At 38.3% G+C, this 21,799-nt stretch overlaps 1 protein-coding gene across 7 annotated transcripts in view; it reads left to right on the forward strand.

The window, feature by feature from the left end:
• Positions 1 to 18,435, forward strand: part of Rap1 (RAS oncogene family member Rap1) — a 126,432-nt gene extending 107,997 nt beyond the window's left edge. For all 7 annotated transcript variants that reach the window (XM_067112475.1, XM_067112470.1, XM_067112473.1 and 4 more), the window contains exons 2-4: positions 326 to 516; positions 660 to 788; positions 16,292 to 18,435. In XM_067112475.1, coding sequence (XP_066968576.1) covers positions 326 to 516; positions 660 to 788; positions 16,292 to 16,537 — 566 coding nt within the window. In that variant the 3' untranslated portion in view covers positions 16,538 to 18,435. The remainder of the gene's footprint in view (positions 1 to 325; positions 517 to 659; positions 789 to 16,291) is intronic.
• Positions 18,436 to 21,799: the final 3,364 nt, after the last annotated feature.

The following is a 21,799-nucleotide window of genomic DNA, read 5'->3' on the forward strand; positions in this document are numbered from 1 at the left end:
TCAAATTTTAAAGCTTTGCATTTATAATAGATATGCAGCCGAGAATTTTATTTATAAGTCTACCTCTTACCAGCCCAATACTTGCCTCTCTGCTGAAAGAAAAGGTGAATGCTGACAGGTGAATGAAAGGATGTTACCCCCACCCTGTAGCTTGCCACTAAGTTAAGTACTTGTTACCAAGTCAGTGACAAGGCTAGCTTTTACCAAAGTTATATACATGAAAAAGACTTCAGGATTATATATCTACGAAAAATATGAATGTTTTTTAAATTTGTCGTATTTGGATGTGAAAGTCAAGCTAATCATGAAATGTTTTATTTTACAGTGTCGAGAATGCGCGAATACAAGATTGTGGTGCTGGGGTCAGGTGGTGTTGGCAAGTCAGCGCTTACCGTACAGTTTGTTCAAGGAATCTTTGTTGAAAAATATGATCCTACCATAGAAGACTCTTATAGAAAACAGGTGGAAGTTGATGGACAGCAATGCATGCTAGAAATTCTTGACACAGCTGGAACAGTAAGTGGTCATGATTAAAGAGATTATATAGTAAGAATGATGGAGAAAACTAGTGTTTCAGTTAGGTTACCAGTCTACACGAATATGAAAAATGCTATTTTCAATTGTTCAGACATGACTAAAAAAATATTTCATATTTTCAGGAGCAATTTACAGCTATGCGAGATTTATACATGAAAAATGGTCAAGGCTTTGTATTGGTATACAGTATCACAGCACAGAGCACTTTTAATGACCTACAAGATCTTCGTGAACAGATTCTCAGAGTAAAGGTAAGCTTTTCATAGCAGCTCTTTGTTATTTACTTATGCAGATTGCATAGGTTAATAAGTGTGGATGATTTTCTAGGGCAAGTCACAGTTTACCTACTTATATCCTGTGAAGCAAAGATGTGAATAGGAGACTATAAAATGTAGTAAATAGAACGTTTGGAGAGGCAGATACTCATGGTACTGTAAACAGGTAGGCAGCCATTGATGTTAGGTCTTGTCTTCATTATTTTCAAGCTTACCTAGTCTGTGCATAACCATTTGCAAGTTTTTTGTGGGTTGCATGTCAGCTCTGTTTCTTAAGAAGTGAGGTCATCTCATAAAGAGTGAGTACCTTAAGTATATTACTTTAGCCAGCCACTGTTAGAATATCAAGTATCCCTTTAGACCCACTAGTTGCAAGATCATGTGCTCACAGGTAAAGGTTTTGGGCTTCCCCATCAAGTTAGATTAGTAAATTTTGTCATTCAAATAGAAAGTGGTCACCTTTCATGTTATTGTTTCTTTTAATCATAAGTATACTTTAACCACAATTTTCATGTATGTAACTTACCAAGTAATTACATAGCTATACTTTTTACTCGATCGGCAGTTAAAAATTTGAAGTTCGCAGTAGTGATTCATTTGTTTTAAGTGTAGGTAACAGCCTGCCCTGTAACGGGGAACGATAGGTACAACAGCAGAGAAAATCACTTATTTTCTGCCGGTGTTCACCGTAACATTAAATTCTTTGGTGGTTGGATTTGAAGTGTTTTTTATCAGTTTTCCAAGGAATTGGTGAAGTATTGATTCTGGTAGCTTTTCAGCTTAGTGTAGCTGTTATTCCTACAATACAGGTATTATCCTACTTACAATGGGGTTACGTTCCAAAAAACCCATTGTTTGTTGGAAAAACACATTTCGAATATAGCCTAGTGTACACTAGCGTATTCATTACCATGTATACAAACATGGTAGCCTAGCATACTCTATAAAGTATACAGTAAGCCCCTGTATTCGCGGGGATGTGTACCGCACCCCCCCACGAATAGCTAAAATCCGCGAATACTTGAAACCCCTCTAAAAACACTTAGAACTGCCTATTTTGATAGCTTAAACACAAAAAAAACTCTAAAAATGCTTATATCTGAGTATTTTAATAGTTTTATCACAAAAAGAGCATTTAGTCATACAAATGATATAAAAATACAGTAATTAGTGAATATTTCTCAGTGAAAAATACCACAAATGGACGAATTTTCCGCAAATGTGTATACATTCCCCAGAGAAATCTGTGAATAGTAAGAACGCGAATACGGGGGTTTACTGTACTCTATATATATGGTAGAGTAATTGTTAATATCAGCTAATTCTCGAGGTTCATGCAGATTGACTTAATATAATTCAGTACAAAGAGAAATTGAATAAAACAAGAATTAGCTTAGCCTACACAATTCTGTATCATATACATATACGGTAGCCTAGCCTACATTACTGTATAATGTACTCTATATTCACATATTAATATCTTATTTTACAAACATCAATATAACATATGCAGTATGCATCTTTTCCATAGATCTTTTAAAAAGTTATGCTGTACTGTACTTCACTGTATTCAATAATATTGTATGTATTCTCATATTGCTTTTGTATTATAAATTGCGATCAAAGCAACCAATGTTTTGGTTTGGTAATCGATTACGCTGTAAGTTTATTTCGCCGTAACTGACTCGGTTCAGATCGCTTTTCTTCCTTGTAACATTGCAAAATATACGGTATGGTTACTGAAACAACACATTTTTATCAAACGATTGTTTATTCAGAAAATGGTAACATTAAGGTACTGAAACAAAACTATTTTTTGGAAACCAGATTACATGTTAAATAAAATGGAAACCATAATTAACTGAAACAAAAACTTCTTTTTTATTTGACAGCCAATTAATCGATAAGAAAATGCAACCTATATGGAACAAAAACTTTTTTGGCCAAAACATATATAATCAGAAAATGGCAACCTTAGTTATCAAATGTACGTTCAGTGGGATGGGTGCATTTGCTTTGCCTGAACCAATTCTTCCAGATTTGGCTTTGTTTTGGCCAGTACAACTCTCATATCATTTGTTGCATCTAATCTGTTTTGGGATTTTGTTTTGAAAGTAGTGTGGGAAATGCTGACTCACACTCATAGGTGGTTGCAAATGGAATCAGCACTTTTAGAGCCAACTTTGCAATACCAGGATAGGATTGTGCCATTTCAATCCAAAAATCACTACAGCACATTTCACAGAAAATATGTTTTGCACCTATACCATTAATCAATTCAATACATTGTTCTTGTATTGAATAATCCTCCGAAGGCAGATCATTAATGGAGAGCACAAATGGGTTGTTGATAAAATGATAGTATTTTTCAAAATTTTGTAGGTTAGGAAAATAATGAGTTATTTCTTCTCTAAGAAGTGATATATGTTGTTTCACCAACTCAGTGATATCGTCTTCAAAATTGAGCTCATTCTCATCAATATATGTACAGTATTTAATTGTGGAAATGGGGCAAAATTATTCTTCTCTAGCTGAGAGTGCCACAGTTCGAGCTTCATTTTGAAAGCAGTCATTTTTTCATGGTAATGGAAGCCTGTGATCTCTTTTCCTTGCAGCAACAAATTGAGGGAATTCATGGATTCAGATATGTCCAAAAATGACAGACATATAAGAAAATGAACGTCAAAGAATTTTGCGTGGATGTCTGGCTTAGTGTCTACCAAAAATTGCTGCATTTCTTCACGTAGTACAAAAACTCTTCTATACTTTCCCTTTGGAAAGCTACCTTATGTGTGAATGCAATAAGTGTTTCAAGTTTGGAATCACCTTGTTTGCATAAATGCAGAAAACAAACAAGAGTTAAGTGCACTCACTTTAATGAAGTTAACTGCTTTAATCACTTCACCGAGAACATTGTTCAACTCATCAGGCATGGTTTTCATTACTAATGCTTGGCGATGAATAGTGCAATGTGTACCAATAATATCTGGCAATTTTTGCTTAACCAAAGTTTGAAAACCAGAATGACAACCAAGCATTGCTGGAGCTCTGTCAATACATACACCAACGACATGTTCCCATTTGATACCTTATGTCTCAAAAAATCTGTCCACTTTAAATATTTCCTTTGCAGTTGTTCTGGAGCTGAGAGTTGCAGAAAACAAAAATTCGTCTTCCAGGTGCTTGTCATCTACATTCCGTACTTAGATGCAAAGTTGGGCTAAGTTGGAAATATCCGTTGTTTCATCAAGGTGGATTACAAAGAAGTTGAAAATTGAATTCTGAATCTTGAAGATCACCTGCGACAGTATGTTATCAGATATCTCCTCTATACGCCTCCTCACAGTATCATATGACGAGATATGCTTCAGCTTATCAAGTTCATGACTTACAAACACATTCTATATATCTTTGCAGCAAGGTATTATTAGTTGTTCTCTGGTGTGGGGATTTTTAGCAACAGCTATTTTCCTTGAAACCTCGTAGGAGGCCATTAAACCAGACTTATTGTTCTGTGAAAACAAACCTGTGTTATCAAGCCTGGATTTGTGCAATTGTTTGGCTTTGCGTCTGAAGAATTTGACATCTTCGTTTATTGAACTGGGATGCTTTGTTTCCAAGTGTCTCTTTAACTTGCTGGGCTTTAGGGAAGTAGATGCCAACCTCAGAACACAAAACGCACTGTGGTTTCTCTTCCCCCTCTACAAGGTATTACAGTAAAACCTAATTTCAAATATGAATTATCATATCTCATCTTTTGAGCCATTATACATCTGAAAAAGGGGAATAATAAACTTGTAACACTGAAATAGTAATTAATGATAATAGTAGGCACATTTCAGAACGCACCACTTCACTTCACAACATGCATCAGCGCTGACTCCTAAATTTTCATTTTATTTTATTTATATTTTATTTTCTATTCTATGCTAGTAATTGTTCATGACACACACACACATACAATAATATTATATGATTTATAAAGAGAGGGAGGTTAGTTAGGGAAGCAAATTCGGTTGTTTTGACGTTCATACGGAAAGACCGGTACATGTACAGTACCTGTCTGGGTCATGTTGCATAAAACTCACTCAGCCGACAGGTAGTCAGTAGTGTACAATGTCCAGTGTTACCAAACGTATGATATATATAAAACAAGTGGGCCTACAATGGTTTGGTTTTGTACTATAATTTAACTACGTCCCTGGTACTGTTATCGATTTTATAAAATATATACATTATTCCCTTTTGCTTACAAAAGGACTGCAAGAGATGTAAAGTAATTGTATTTGATAGTTTTTGTTCTCTCTCTCTCTCTCTCTCTCTCTCTCTCTCTCTCTCTCTCTCTCTCTCTCTCTCTCTCTCTCTCTCTCTCTCTCTAAATAGTCGTACTTAAGCAAAATGGTGTGTGTGCTTGATACCTACACCTATCCTGGAATTATAAAAGATTCCCAAGTTCATTTTACATTCATATAACTTCTGTAAATTTTTTTTCTTCACCATTTTATTCTCTCATAAGAAAACTAGTGATACATATTGTGGTAAAGGATAAAGCTTTTTTTGTATTATGACTATATTCCACATATAGTCATAATACTAAATGCCATATAGCATATACTAAATGCCAAAGTGTATGGTGAGAGTAATCCTAATTAAAGCCTACATGTGGGGATGATATAACAACGGGATTTGATGACCCCTTTGCAGTCCTCCTGAGATGCCTTTGCAGTCCCCAGTTTTAGAACCACTGCTCTAGATACTTTATTTATATGAGACAAGATTATTGTTCATTATACGAAGTGTTTTTAAGTTGAAATATTTCAGCTTAAGTATGTCTCATTGTGAAATTTATTTAGCTATCTTTTTAGTTAATAGATGATGTTGGCCATTGGGGGCATGTTTGTTTTGTGAAAAAAAATCAAGATTCCGTTCATTATTTTCACTTTATTTCATCATAATACATGCTTTATGTATTTATTTTCTATCAGTGTCAAAACAGCAGTAATGTGTTCTTTCATGCCCAGTAGTTTTGATTAAAATATTTTTCTCTCCAATTTTGTTTATAGTCGAGTTTCATCCATGTTGCCAATGCACAATAATTTAGTCATTAGTAGCTTGAACATTGTTTTGTCAGCTTCACCTACAAATTGCAGTTCAAGTTTAGCAGTATATTTCCTTGCCAGTTTTTTCTCCAAAGCAGATAAGGGTATAATGTAAAAATATATCGGTCCTATTCTACTTAATGTCATTTGTAGCATAACTACAGTAATTGTTTACTACCACACGATGGTTGAAATACAAGCAAAACGGCTGTTGTTATCAGATTCGGTTATTAGCAAAACAGCAGTTTCTCGTTCGGTTGTTTATGGCTGTATGCATTTACGCAAGAGTATAACGTTACTAACAATACTTTTATCATTCTCTTTTACTTTTTTAACTGGAGGATGTGATAAAGAGATGGAGGAAAAGAAGTTGGTTTATTGTAATTTTGTCTCTCGCTGCCTGATTGTACGCTGCTGCCTGCACCCACACACTATTTTAAAATATTTTCCAAATATTGTATCATTAATTGCTAACCCCACCGCAAAATCGAATTATAAGGTGAAATATCGTAACTCAGGCACTACCTGTATGACCTGATTCTACATCATCAATTATTGGATATTGTAGTGAAGGATGTAAGACTTGTATGACGAAAGTGACTTATCACAGTCATACGATTTGCGCCAAGTGTAGAGGACAAGAATGCTCAAAAGATTTTGAATGTGTTGGATGGGATGAGAAAAAGTGGGAAGTTTTAAGGTCTCATTTGGATAAATTGGGTATGGATAGGAAGAGAAAGGCAGCTGTTAGAGCCGAGGGTAGAGCTTTAAGTTTGGAACCTGTCTCTAACATTCAAGTCCCAGACTGTAATGTTCCTCCTCCTCCTCCTGCCCTTGTGTTATCCCCCATCCTTAGTCCTCCAAATATTTTTCCATCAACTCCTGTTCCTGGCTCCCATGCTTCCAATCCCAATGATGTAGCCAGCCTCAAGTGTAAGTTTGTCCGCAAATTTGATCTTGTGGTCAACACTGTATCTAAATTAGGCGAGTTGCTTAAGGTCCTGATGGACAAAGATCAAAGTTTTAAACAAGTGTCAGTGCCAGTGGAGGAGGTGGCTGTCCATCCCGCTGATTCTCCTAGTTGAAGGTCACAGTCACACTACCCCAACCTGGGAGTAGACATACCAGAGGTCCAAGGGAGGTCAGCAGGGTTTGCCCACAGGCAGTCGCCCCTCATCCAATTCTGTGATGTGTAGTTCCAACAGCCATTGGAAAGGCGTTGCTGTGACTGCCCACCAGTTGTCGTCACATTCTTATCTCCAGTCCAGAGAAGAGGCGTGTGTGGCATTTTCCAGGGGAGTCTCATTCTTTAAAGAGACGTCATGGAAGAGAGCTCTCTCCCATCTCTCCCAAGCACGTTAGAGATCCTGCTCTTAGTCCGCAACCAAGTTACAGTAAGTGGCGCAGTCCAACTAGTCATTCTGCCAATCACTCCCATGCCGAGCGTCAGTTGTTGGTTCCTAAGAGCTCTTCCAGCAAATGCTCATCTTCTGGTTGCCGCCATGAGCAGTCAGCATATTCGCCAGAGCAGCATCCAGCCTCTGAACGCCCGTCTCATAAGCACTTGTTATTTTCCAGGCGCCCGGCGCCAGCTGAGCACCCACATTTTTCTGCTGCTCTCGCCTTAATGTCTGAGGATCCCTCTTTTGCACACATTAAGAAGCAATTAGATGATGTGCTTGGCTTGCTGCACAAGGCATCCTTGCATAAGCCCTCTCGAGAGGCCTTCTTGTCTCCCGTGTCTTCTGAAGAGGAAGAGATCATCCAGGAACCTACACCTACTGCTTATGCTTCTCTTATGAAGTACTTTTTAGTGTCTTTTCCCCCACACTTCCAGCCAGCAGCTCCAGTTTCGCCCGCTTCTACATTCGTGATGAGGAATCAGACAGACTCTAGGTCTCAACTGCCGAAAATGGTTCTCTCTTCCTCCGCTAAGAAGGCTCTCAAGGAAGTAGAAGATTGATTATCTATTAAGAGGGAACAAGGGAAGGCTGCTTTTGCCTTTTCTCCAGCAAGATTGCCAGCCAGTAGATATCTCTCCTATTCGACAGGAGAAGCTCCATCCTTGGGAGGTGCTGCCTCTTGCCAAGGTGTCTTCTCGGGATTGATTGATTCAGTGAGATATTCTGCTTTTTCTTCAGCGAAGGTATTCTGTACCTCGTCAGAATTTGATCATTTAGTCAAACATTTATTTAAGGTCCTGGAAGTGTTCAGCTTTCTGGACTGGACAATAGGAGCACTAGCCAGGAAGATTGAAGAACAGGACGTTCTTGCGACGGATCTGTCTTCTGACTAGTAAGGTGTTTTATCCTGCGCAGATAAACCAGTGAGGGATGGCTCCTTGGAACTGGCAGCTCTCTTCGGTATAGGAGTTCTCAAGAAGAGGAAGCTGTGGTGCTCCTTCACCACGTAAGGAGTTACATCTGTCCAGAAATCTGCTCTTCTGAACTCTCCTTTGGACAGACACTTCTTGTTTCCGCAGTCAGCAGTTAAGAAGATTGCCCCCAACTTACAGAAAAAGTCTACACAAGACCTATAACTCGGTCAGCAAAGCTCCCCAAGGAACCTCCTACTTCGTTCTCATGAAAGTCGGTATCTCCTCTACAGCAGCAGCCCTTTTGAGGAGGCAGACAGGGCTTCTCAAGGCCCCATTCCAAGGTGCATTTTTCAGCAAGGTCTGTCAAGAGGACTTCTAGCAAACCCTCTTCCAGAAAGTGATTCTCCCATCCTTCGTGCGCCTGTAGGGGCCAGACTCACTCTCTTTTGGAAGAGGTGGGGTGCCAGAGGCACAGAACCTTGGACGATAAAGATTTTAAAAGAGGGTTACTCAATTCCTTTCACATAGTACCCTCCTCTTGTAACTTCGCCGATCGCATTGACAGCATACTTGGAAGGCTCCGAGAGGTTTACAGCTCTCAGGGAGGAAGTGTCAGCTCTCCTAAGGAAGAAAGCCATAGAAGTGGTAGAAGATCGTACTTCAAGAGGTTTTTACAACCACTTGTTCATTGTCCCCCAAGTCCTTGGGGGGTTGAGACCTGTCCTCGATGTGAGCACACTGAACTTCTGTACTCAAAAAGCGAAGTTCAGGATGGAGACAAATCAGTCAGTGTTATCCTTCATCCAGCAGGGCAACTGGATGGCAACACTAGGTATGCAAGACATGTATTACCATATTCCAGTCCATCCAGAATCCAGGAAATGTCTGAGATTTGTCTTCGGGGGCAGAGTCTTCCAGTTTCAAGCGCTGTTTTTCAGTCATTTCACTGTTCTTCACATATTCATGCGAATACTATCTCCTCTTGCAAAGTGGCTTCATCTGCTAAGCATAAACATTTGTCTGTACCTAAACAACTGGCTCCTCTGCTCCCCATCGCTGGAGCAATGCATGAAGGATCTACAAGTAACACGTTCTTGCCATGGAACTCGGGACTTCTGATAAATCAGAAGTTTCAACTAGTCCCAATTCAGGAGATTCTCTATTTTGAGATGAAGATCAACTCCCTGAGTTTTCGGGTTTTTCCCTCCCCCAAGAGAATAGAGTTCTGTGTACGGTTGGTTCAAGATCTCCTCGCTCTCTCCCAGTTTGTGAAGCTAGGAGGACTCCACATGAGGCCCCTCCAGTTTTTCGTAAGGGCAAGTTGGAACAGAATGGAACTACCAGATACAATGACAGTTTTCCAATTAAAGCAAGAGATAAAGGAGGATCTCTGGTGGTGGACGTCCAGAGACAGACTGTCAGAGGGGAAGTCTCTTCATCTTCTGAGTCCTGTCCTCTCATTTTATGCAGATGCCTCGGACCAGGGTTGGACAGCACTTTTGGGCACCCTAGAAGTTTCCGGCACATGGTATCTGGAGCAAAGGGGATTGCACATCAATTCCAAGGAGTTGTTGGTCATTCATTTAGGCCTTAAGCACTTTGTGGAATTAGTAACAGACAGAACCGTGTTGGTTCATTCGGACAACACCACGGCTCTCTCATACATCTGGAAACGGGCAGAACCCACTCATTCTCTCTGTGGCGGACCAAAATTGGGTCAGGATCATTACAAGATTCATCCAAGGGAGGATGAATGTCCTGTTAGAGAAACTAAGTCAGTGGGGACAAGTCCTTTTGACAGAATAGAAGCTGAATTCAACAGTCTGCAAGAGCCTCTGGAAGTTGTGGGGCAGACTGACAGTAGATCTGTTCGCCACATCGAGGAATTACTGTCTTCCTCTATATTGCTCTCCAGTTCCGGACCCACAGCCCCACAGCCATAGGCGACAGATGCCATGCTAGTAAACCATTCAACATGGTGAGAGCAGTTCTCAGCAATATCCAGTCTCACGACAGAGTGTCTGTGACACTGATAGCTCCCTTCTGGCCACTCAAGTAATGGTTCTCAGACGTTCTAAAGCTATCTGTGGATTTTCCAAGGCTTCTGCCTCAGAGTCCACATCTCAAACAACCCCACCTCTGGAAATTTCACCGAGGCCTATCTGCTCTAGGTCTGACAGGATTCAGGCTATCCAGAGACTTGTCAGAGCGAAGGAGTTTTCAAAGCAAACTGTGGAAGCTATTACCGAATTTAAATGGCAGTCTACCAGGCAAAATGGGCCATCTTCTGCAAGTGGTGCAGCGACAATAATATCTCATCTGCTAAGACCACTGTATCTCAAATAGCTGACTTCCTTCTTTTCTTAAGGAACAGTAAGAGGCTGTCTTCATTGACTATTAGAGGCTGCAGATCGATGTAGGGGTCAGTTTTTAAACAAGGGGGTAGACGGAAGTTCTAATCAAGACCTTAGTGATCTAATTAGGTCTTTCGAGGCTACTAAGCAGCCTCAAAATATGTCTGGTTCATGGTATTGAAATGGTTAACGAGCCCCGCTTATGAGCTTCTCTGTTCCATTTCTCTTAAGAATTTAACGAAGATACCTTTTCTGGGAACCTTGGCCATAGCTAAACAAGTGAGTGAGCTGCAGGCAATTGACAAACGCATTGGTTTTTCGCAAGGAGATGCTGTCTGCTCCTGTTTACTTGGCTTCCTAGCTGAGAATGAGTCTCCTTCTAATCCCTGACCATGCTCATTCTCCATTCAAAATCTTATGGATATTTTAGGACCAGAAAAGGGGGAAAGAGTCCTGTGTCCAGTAAGGGCCCTTGAGGCATTATTTAGACAGGGTGAAAAAGATCAGAGGCCCTGCCAGTAACCTCTGGTGTTCTGTGAGAAACCCATCTAAGCCCATGTCATGTCATTCCTTCTTAGAAGCCTTATTTTAGAGACACTTTCAAATACAAGATGATGCTCTGCCTTCTGTTAAGGTGAGGGCATGCGAGATTAGGGCTGTTGCCACTTATGTATTTAGAATAAGTCGACATACTGGAAATGCAACTCCATTTTTGCCTTGCACTATTTAAAAGAAATAGAGACGACATTTGAGAATTGCAGTACCTTGGGTCCATTATCGATGGCTGGCGCGGTGTTGGGGGAAGAAGCATAGGAAGCACCCCTTCCTATCCATAACTACTTCACCTTGAATTTGAGTTCTTTTGGGAAGCCTGAGGGGTACATGTACCCAGAGTGCCCACTAGTCTGTGGTAGTGGTATGATGGTTTTTAATTTTTATGGTGCTTGGTGTAAATAACATGTTTTTATTTGCCCCTTTTGATTTGGTACTGCGCCCAGGGCAAGGGCAAATTTTTCCTGTCGCTTTTGGGTGTTCAGAAGACTCCTTCACTCAAAAGCTCCCTCTGTAAAGTAGGGACTTGACTACAGGTCAGGATGAGCACCAACCAAAAAGGCAGTAATCTCCTGCAGCTCTCTTACCAGGTAAGGCTACAACAAGCATTTTACCAATGCCAACAGATTGTATGTTTCAGACTCATCTTCATATTTGACTGTTTTTGAAACAGATTAGGTCCATTTATCCCACCCCCTATCAATGTGGGATTCAGCTATATGATTACTTGGTAAGTTACATATATGAAAATGGTATTTTCATAAGAAAATTTTCATATGTACTTGCCAAGTAACTATAGATCAGAGCCCTCCCTCCTCCCCTCTAATGGACAATTAAGCACAAAAGAAGTGATGTTGTCTGTGTTGTTGTACCTATCGTTCCCCGTTAGAGGGCGGGGTTGTTACCTAAATTAAAACAAATGAATCGCTACCGTGAACTTCAGATTTTTAACTGCCGATCGAGTAGAAAGTATAGCTATGTAATTACTTGGTAAGTATATATGAAACTTAATTTTATTATGAAAATACCATTTTCCTAGACTCACATGCTCATCCTTAATGATTTGTGCTTGATTGAGGATTAAAAACTGTACTAGGAACGAGAGATAAAAAAAATTAAGTCAAACACAGGAATCTGGAAAATAGACAGAAAAGACTGCACAAATACTACAGGGCTCCCTCCAATGCACCATTGAAGGCACACTATAACCAATTAGATTAGAAAGAGGCCTTAGTGGCATATCACTAGGCAGATGTAGGGCTCACCAGTGGTGTTTGTTCTCTAATTATTATAGATTTAAATTGCTGTTAGCCTCCCCATCCCCATACCTACAGTATTTGATGCTTGTAGGTAGTAAAGTTCTTTGTATGATCTTTTAAGCCCTTAATCATGGACTGTGCAGACTGATTGCCAGGCATAGCGTTTACGTCTTTCACATAAAACATTTTCACATGAAATTTATCCAATTTATTATTTGTAAAAGGTGTTAGACACAATTTTTTCTTAGAGGCGGGGGTTGGGTGGGATATTTGAGTACCATTACCCTTTTACTTTGCTGTGAAGCAGAAACCTTAGGATCACTAGGTGTACAATTTTATTATGTTGGTACATATTCAGAGAACTCTTTGCTTCAGAAACAACTGGGTTTTAAAGCTTGCGTTGTATGGGAGCTACTCTTCTGAGATCCTGGCCCAGAAGTCCTCACTCAAGGTAGATCTCTTTTGCTATATAACAAAATATCAGCAGCTGCTATACCACTTCATTCTTGAACCTTTATGCTCAGGATACACATTGCAGCGGGAAAATATCAGTGTTCTTTTCCTACCATTTATTGTTAAGGCATTGAATTGGCAAATTTGATTTTAAGGTACATTTAACTGTAAATGTCTAGATACTGCACACCTTTTAAGGCATCAGTATATTTAATGAGAGGAGCGGGTGGGAGAATGGGAAGGTTGCTTTAATCCAGAGATCGTACCCTAAAAAATTTATTGAAATTCCTCACTTTGTGGAAGCAAAGAAGAGACTGACTGCAAATTCCAGTGTATCTTTAGCAAATTACCATCTCACTAAAGTGGTTTGTCTTGGGAAAATCAAGAGTGATTCCCAAGATCGAGTCATAAGCTTGTTCATGTCTGATCTTAAGTTTCCTGTTCATACCTCTCTGAAGGGAAAAGACCTTAGATCCCCGTACTATCAACCATCTGTACCTTGGTATGTCCGGGGTTATGCTATGAACAATTCCTAAATTGCCATGTGCACACTGCTTTCCTGTGGTAGTTACAGATGTTGACTCTACTCTGTTCAGGACTGTTAGCCAATGTATTGGACTAGTAGTGTGAGCTCCTCCATGCTTATGTTGGTTTGTTCAGTTATCTGTTCTAGCCCCAGTTTGTAGAGAAGGGGGTCTTATTTGGTCTCTTGAGACCACATAACCTGACTTATTCTAATTATTCATCATGCTCTACCAAACAGGTGTAAGGTTGGGCTGACACTCTCTCTGCTTCATTAGAGGTTCTTCTGTGTCAGTGGCATGTGCTGGAAGTCCAGAGGGTCCTTTGCATGTGGAACTGTTGCAAGCTGAGTTGGAGAGGCACTTTACAGAAGCCAAACAGGTCATTCATGAACTCAGTGTTCTCGATGGTCTCAGGAAAGTGACCAGCACTCCTCAGTACCCAGTTTCCTACATTGAGCATATTGTAGGCTTTGCCCTGGAGGTTTTGACTGTCATTTTGGTTGCCCTGGACTCTGTTGTCTTGCAGCATGCTGAAGGAAGTGGACATGATTTCCTGATAGGGGCTCTCTCAAGTTTGGTTGCTCTTCCAGGCCTCATTTACACTTCAACAAAGATACTGCCTCCCTAAAGTTAGACTGATGGGTCTGCAGACTGAAGAACAATCATCCATTGGAACATCATATTGCAGGAGGAATCTTTCTCTCAACTGCAAACACAGGAGTCGTTGAATTGGTTGTCGTGACTGACTCACTTTCTCGGGTATTTCATCTGTGGTAGGCAAGGCGGTCTCTCTCTCTCACATGGCAGCCCATGGATGTGGACATGATAGTCTGCACAGATATAGTTGTCAGTAGATATGACTCCCCTCTTTTCCCTTTATTAGCAGGAGTCGGGGCCAAGTGGTTGAGCATTATCAAAGGGTTTTAGAATTACACCTATTTACTAGTGTGTTTACTGTATTCTCTCTCTCTCTCTCTCTCTCTCTCTCTCTCTCTCTCTCTCTCTCTCTCTCTCTCTCTCTCTCTCTCTCTCTCTCTCTCAGTAGCTCATGGCTGTGTACATGATGGTCTGCCCAGATGTAATTGTCAGTAGATGTGACTCCCCCTTTTCCCTCTTGTTAGAGTCAGGCCAAGTGGTAGAGCATTATTAAAGGCTTTTAGAATTACACCTAGTTACTAACGTATTTACTGTAGCCTTTATGACTGCAGTAAATTGTTGTTTCAATAAAGATGAATCCCATGTATCCCGTTTCCATGAGAAAACTGCAAAAGCTAAGGCTGTTGTTGACATGAAATTTTATTTGAATATTGTTGTCACCATCATCTATCTTATATTCTATTGTAGGTGTAACTTTTGACATATCTAACTTTTGAGAAACATCTAAGGAAAGTTTCAGCAAATGCAGCACAAAAGTTAGGTATTGTTCATAAGGCCTCATATATTTATAAGTGATAAAATCAGTGAAACCTGTTTTAGGTCATTTGTACTTCCTTTACTGGAATACTGTTCTCCAGTGTGGATGTCGGATTCTGCCAGAGATTTATCTCTTTTGTGGCTCATGGTGGTATGTTAGCAATTATGACTTGGACCATCAACAGATGGTCTCTTGTTTGTCACTTTTTCATAAGTTGTTTTTCAAGAGAGATCTTTCACTGATGCCCTTTATCTGCTGAGAACAACCAGATTTGCTGAACAGCAGCACCAATATGCAGTAAATGTGCCTGGCTGTCAAACTCAGTTCCAGAGGTCCTTTATTCCTCACACCGTTGGACTGTGGAACAGCCTTTCAGAGGATGTCATGCAATTGGAACTTAAGAAGTTCAAGCAAAAATGCAATGCAGTACTACCCTAATACTATTCTTGCATTTTAATACTTTTTTTATCAATTTATCTATTAATTTTTTTCTTTTTTGATAAGTGGGATCTCTTCTTTCTGTATTTCACTTCCTCTAAATTCTGCCTAATGATTACCATATTCTTTGGAAGCTTGAATTTCAAGCCAATGACCCTAGTGGGCTTGTTCCATATGAATAGGTTTCATCTGCTGAATAATAATAATAGTAATATCACAATGATGAAATAATGGTTATTATTAGAGGACAAAAATTTTTAATATATTTTAAGTCATTATAAGACTACATAAACTTATTTCTAGTGATGAAACATGATTAGGTAGACTACTTTCAAGATAAATAATAACAATCAAACATTGGTACATTATTAATCAATCAATCAGTTTCTCAGCTCTTGTATAGCTTGCAGTGAGATGCATTACAATTTTGTCAGTTTCCTTTATTTTCACTTAATGCATGCATGACATATCATTATGAGTTTTCCTTTATTTCACTTATGAGTTATGTTTTCCTTACATGTAGTGTTAAAGGTAGATGTGAAAGCAAATGTATGAAAAGGAAAAAGCAACGTTAAATGTGCAGCATTTAGGTTTGTGATCAACTTAGCATATCGTCACCTTCATAAACTAACTGCCTAAGTCATTTTTCATTGATTTTTGGATTTTTGCCTAAATCAAATCTCCAATATGTGGCGCACCTACTGGTATACTTGCCGAAGTCAGATGTAGAAAGTAAGTGGAATAAATTTCCCAAAAAGCTTTCTTCCTAAGTCACTCAGTGACTTAGGCATTATTATCACTATGCCTAAGTCATGATTGTGACTTGGTTAGAAAAATGACTTGGGCAGTTAGTTTATGAGGGTGACGATATGTAGATTTATATATATATATATTTTTTTTTTTTTTTTTGCTCTGTTGCAGTTGTTTCCAATTACAATATTTCTAATGACTGAAAAATGCTAATTTAAATTTTCTAATAAAAATGTCTTTTTGGGATTGTTATTGTTTCCAGAGTATTTCTAATAACTGAAAAATGCAAAGTTTTCAAAATAAGAATTTGTCTTTTCAGGACACAGACAATGTTCCAATGATTTTAGTGGGCAACAAATGTGATTTGGAGGATGAGAGAGTGGTTGGGAAAGACCAGGGACTGAACCTTGCCAAATCCTTTTCATGTGCATTCCTAGAATCTTCAGCCAAGGCCAAAATCAATGTTAACGAGATCTTCTATGATTTGGTACGACAAATCAATCGCAATTCACCCCAAGGCCAGAATGGAAAGACAGGAAGCAAGAAGAAATGTTGCCTTTTATAAGATTGGATATTTTATCTGTTTTAAGAATAGGTCAAGAATGCTTGGATGTTATGCCTTCATCCTCTCAGGTGTAAATTTAATTTCTTGTTATATTGCCAAGACTTAATCCATAGATCCTACCTGTGAATTTGTGATTACAAGCATAATTTTCTTAATTACCCCTGTACTTGAGTAGGTGATATACCACTATTTCTCTTTCTGTTGATCTTGACAATACAACATTGGAATTAAACCATGCAAAAAGGCTGGTGCCACACACACACAACTCACTTTTGGTTTATATGTCTTTGTTTTGATATGTAAATCAGGTTGTGTATTGTAGTCCCCACAAGACCTTAAAGATTTTCTCTTGGGGGAGGGGAATGTGCTTGCAATGGTAAATTTTTGGGGTATTTTAGGAGCACAGGTGTATTATCTATTTTTTTCTTTTCTAAGTTGTGGGCAGTTTCGTATTGCTGCAGTTGAGTATTTATATAATGCGCTAACTATATTGTAGGCATAACTGCTGTCAAAGAATTGATATTTTATCTTAGTCTCTCATGATGTAGTAAAATGTTATGAAAGTGATTATTAAAATTTATTAATGTAATTAATTTTCCAAAGTTCCCTAGTCGATGTGTGTTTTCATGAAGCACAAAATATTGAAAATTATTGTATCCATATTCAATATTTGATTTGTATGCGAGAGACAACTGTGTCATCCATCCTCATTGTGAACATGTTTTAACATGTAAGATATATGCATTAATAGGTACAATCCAGAAAGATTATCACAATTCTTTTGATCTTGTTGAACTCATTCTCTGTGGTTTGAGTTCCCAGGAATACTTTGTACCTTTAGTAGCTTGTAGTTTGTTACCCGCGTATGGTTACGCACAAGTTGCTTGTTAAGGGACCCAAAAACCTGGTTACAGGTAGTGTAAGAACAATTGAAATTTGTGCATATTCTGTCAGCTTGTTCATTTGACAGGGAATGAACAAACGGCTTACTGATCATGTGTTATTTAGAGAAATATATATATTGAAGTACAGTAATCGCCAAACTGATTCTTGATGAGTGACCAAAGATTAGCCACTCCTCCAAGCAGTCCTTTCATGGATGTTTTAGAAGAATATATGAATACAGTATGTTGCGGAGATTGTTTTCCTCCTGGTCTTCTGTAAATCTCAGTGTTGCCTCTTGGTAATGCCTACAGTTTGATGTGGTGTTAGTGTGCTCATTGTAATTTTTTTCTTCTCTTTCTTGCTCTGCTCTTAAAACAAAATAGCTTCAGAGAAACTAAAATAAAAAAAAATATTTGAATACTGATTTTGTCTGGAATTATAAGCAACTCTGTACATATCCTGAATACATTTAGTCATGCTGGAACATTCAACAGTATAATCCAGACATAACGCAATACAGAAGTGGGACACAATGTGCAGAGCAAGTATGGGGTAGCGGCTGCTCCTCCAGTAATGAAGAATAACATGAAATTCAGCTTTACTTGTAAGGAGCCAAGTTGCCGGTCACTGCCAGTGGACACCATATGTCTCCATGCCATCTGTCTCCACAACAAACTGCTCCTTAGATGGTGTAAGTTGCAATGCAACGCTTCATAATATTGCAGTTTACCAATGACTTGTGTAGTTCATTATTGTTTTCTACTGACTTTCATGCCACACCTATGTAATACAGATTTATTCTGAAAAATAGCCCTAGAAAGTTAAATCAGTTAGTGTAGTTGATTTTTTAAAAAAAGAATGTGATATGATATGCATTGTTAGACATAAATCTAGGGTCATTTGAAGATAAATTGGCTAGTAATACATCAATATTAGCAGCTTGATACAATATTGGAAAAAGCTTTACTGTTTGTTTACATTCTGATAAAGTGAAATATATCGTGTACATTGTTTTTATTGTTTTCATTTATTCCATTGGGTCTTGAGCAAGGTGTTAATGTATTTAATTTCATAGCGAAGGATTTCAAATGCATACTAAAGCCATTTAAGATTCCAAATATACTAGTTATATCCCTACACTACTCCTTGATGTAAAAAGATAAGTGATATAAATATTGAAGGAAATGCATCTGTATAAATAATGAAAGGTTTTTATTTACAATTTAATTCATTAATCTAAAGGTAACTCTGTGTAGCACCAAAAATCCCTCGAGTCATACAAGTTCAGACATTTACTCATCCAAATAAAAAACCAGCTCTTAAAAGCATGCTTTAATCTACAATAATCACAAGTTTTGAGCCACGCTTAGCCCTTCTTCAGGTGAAAGGAAATCCAAGGATGCAGCTGAGAAAGTCGATAAGAGTAAAAGAAAAAACTTAGTCACCTGGAACCGATGATTTAATCTTTTTAAGTGCACTGTAAGGTTTGCTACTCTTAAAACATGAGAATCATTGAGTCTTGTGTACTCCCAAAGTCAAGCTCACATCCCTCAACATGAGAATTAAGTGGGAAACAAGGAAACTTACTAGTGCAGACCTTTGTAGTAGAGAGAAATAATAACTGGTATTCAGCGGTTTGGATACTTGAAAGTCAAGTAGTTGAAAAATATTTAATGCGGACATGGCCGTGAAGACCAAATAAAGGGTTAAAAGCCCCTAAAGAATACACTAATCTACATCGAAAGAGAATTAATTTACAATAGGTAATGGTAGCCTTTAATATACGGTGTTTATAGGATTTGTTACTATTTCAATTAAATATAATGGCAGTGCATTTATTTTCGCGGAGAAGCTGACCACAACTTTATCAGCCATCTAGGTTTATAAGTATAAAATCAAAACTAACCTTTAGTTCCTGCAGCTAAAGCACATAAAGGATTATTGCTGTGAAAACCTTTTGAATGACGCTATTTTCTGTTATCTGGAACTTGAACATACGCTAAAATTTGGTCGATACTGACCTGGGTTGGTAAAAGTTGTATCCAGCCAATTACCATCTGTTATGAATGAATCAAATACAGATGTTCCTGTAAGTGACTCACGTAAGTTAAATCCATCAACATTATTTTTTATTAAGTTTATTACAAATGCAAACTTCTAAAGTCCACTAGGATTTTGGAAGCTATCACTGCCTCATCTATTTAGGTCACACTTGTTTGACCAGACCCCAAACGCTTATAGCATATTCCTTGATAATTTTGTTTTCTTCATTGTTTTGGTGAAGATGCCTGAATATAATCATCTACTAGGAACCGTGCTGTTGCTATGATGTAAACTTACTGCAGTCGTAAGATATTCCCTAAGGAGATATCGACTTTCTCCAAAATACAACCGGTGATATACAAAATTGGTTGTTTTACTTTGGAGTTTGTAGTACAGTAGTTTGAATTACTCATACCTTTGATAATTTTCATTTTTGTCTTTTAATCTACTGCCATTTTTTCTAAGATTATTTTGTCTTTACAGTATTAAGTAAATAAATTTCTTGGTAATATATCAAATGGATACTACACATGCAGTCACTTTCATGAGAATTTAAGTTCGCTTTTCTTTGCTTTAGGTGAAATTTTTTATGTTAAAGAAAACCTCCTTTGTTATACTTTTCAGTTTGCTGCATGTTTCTAGGAACAACACAGCCACAGTTTTGATCAAGCTTTTTCTTTGTGTTTGTATTTTGTGGAGTTTTGTTGTGGCTCCCCAAACTGGTTTGTATTTATTTTGTAACGCATTTTTCTTTTATTGTCATGGTTTCTGCAGTATTTGCTATGTATTGGAATTCAACTTCACTTTCAGTGGGAGGGTGCTGAATTTCTGCAGTTTTTTCTGTGATGGTAATGTAAGGTTTGATATGAGGTATTTCAGATTCGACAGATTTATCTATTGTTAATGTCTGTAAATACCACGTGCATTTATATTTGTTTATTCATAATTTTGACTTCTTACCTTGACAGTTACAATGCAGTTCCCCATTACAAGCTTGTTAACTAACTGTCAGACCCAATAACAGAAGCCGTAGCTTCGCTGAAGTGAAGATTGTTTACTTTGGGAAACCTGTCTTCCTTCCAGTCAGTTCCTCTGAGGTTTGGGGGATAGTTCACAAGATTCGTCGGTCGGATCTTAATTCCGATGGGCTTTTATTGGCCTATGTCAGCTGAGTTCATTAAGGCAAGCAACCCTTTGACAAGAGCTGATTGTTTGCATTGACCTCAACTGTATGGCTGTAACCAGTGTGAGTTGCTACCATTCACCTTCGTTACTTCGGGTTGCGGCCCGGACAGTGATTGCTTCCATGCTGTCTATTATTTAATCCACACACATTGTAGGTAGTATCAGTGGTTTTATTTATTTAATTACATATATAGCAACGTATGTATGATGTAATTGGAAAAATCTTTTGCCGAAATTTCCTGTGGTTTTTGCATTTGCCTGTGTTGCCGAAAAAGAGCTATGCCAGGAGATTCGATTGTTGATTTTTGTACACTTAACAATATGAATATAGAAAAGGGTGTATATAATCCAGTGAGTATATAATGCAGTGCGGGCGAGATAATTTGAGAAACTGTAATAATTACCGAGAAAGTTGACTATAAAGTAGGCATCTCTTACGGAGCTCTTTTCTAGAATTACTTTAACATTTTGCAACTTTAGGTGATTGATAATGACATGACATGCAGAGACCTCGTTCTCAGAGCTCTCTCAGAATAAAGAAGCCTCATGAGCTTTACTTTGGTGTCAGTAAATGTCTCACGATGTTTTTATGAGGTAAGGACTCGAAGACTTTCAAATCTGCACTGCAGCCTACAGGAATTTAATACGGAAGTATAGCCTAGATGTGTAATCATTTTTTTTTTAATCGCGGTATTTGGTTTAGTGTGTTAAGGTTCTGGTTAAGGAATAATCCTCTGTTTAAATTTTATTCAAAACTTATGATTTATCAGTGAATTGTAAGCTGTATGATAAAGTTGTTCTAGGTTTCCACTGGCTAATTAGATTGATTGATAATAGTTACTGAAGTTGAGAAAGGGAAAAACCCCTTTTAATATGAACATTTTAATGAAAACTGAAATGTTAAACAGACTACTAATTAGTGTAAATCTTTAATTTGCTGCCTGCTTAATGATTACGAAAACAGGTCAAAGTACGATATCATTCTTAAATACTGTATGTTAAAGTCCTCTTGGGACTCTGCAGTCTCATAGGGCAGTCGCTGATCTGTTTCTTAGGTCAACAGCCAGTGGGGGGGACAGGTCCCAATGCTTATGGCATGTGCCCAGTGTGTCGCTAGGTCCACTGTTTAACTCCCCAGCCAGATGGCTG

Source organism: Macrobrachium rosenbergii, chromosome 12, assembly GCF_040412425.1.
Source record: "Macrobrachium rosenbergii isolate ZJJX-2024 chromosome 12, ASM4041242v1, whole genome shotgun sequence".
Classification (NCBI taxonomy): domain Eukaryota; kingdom Metazoa; phylum Arthropoda; class Malacostraca; order Decapoda; family Palaemonidae; genus Macrobrachium; species Macrobrachium rosenbergii.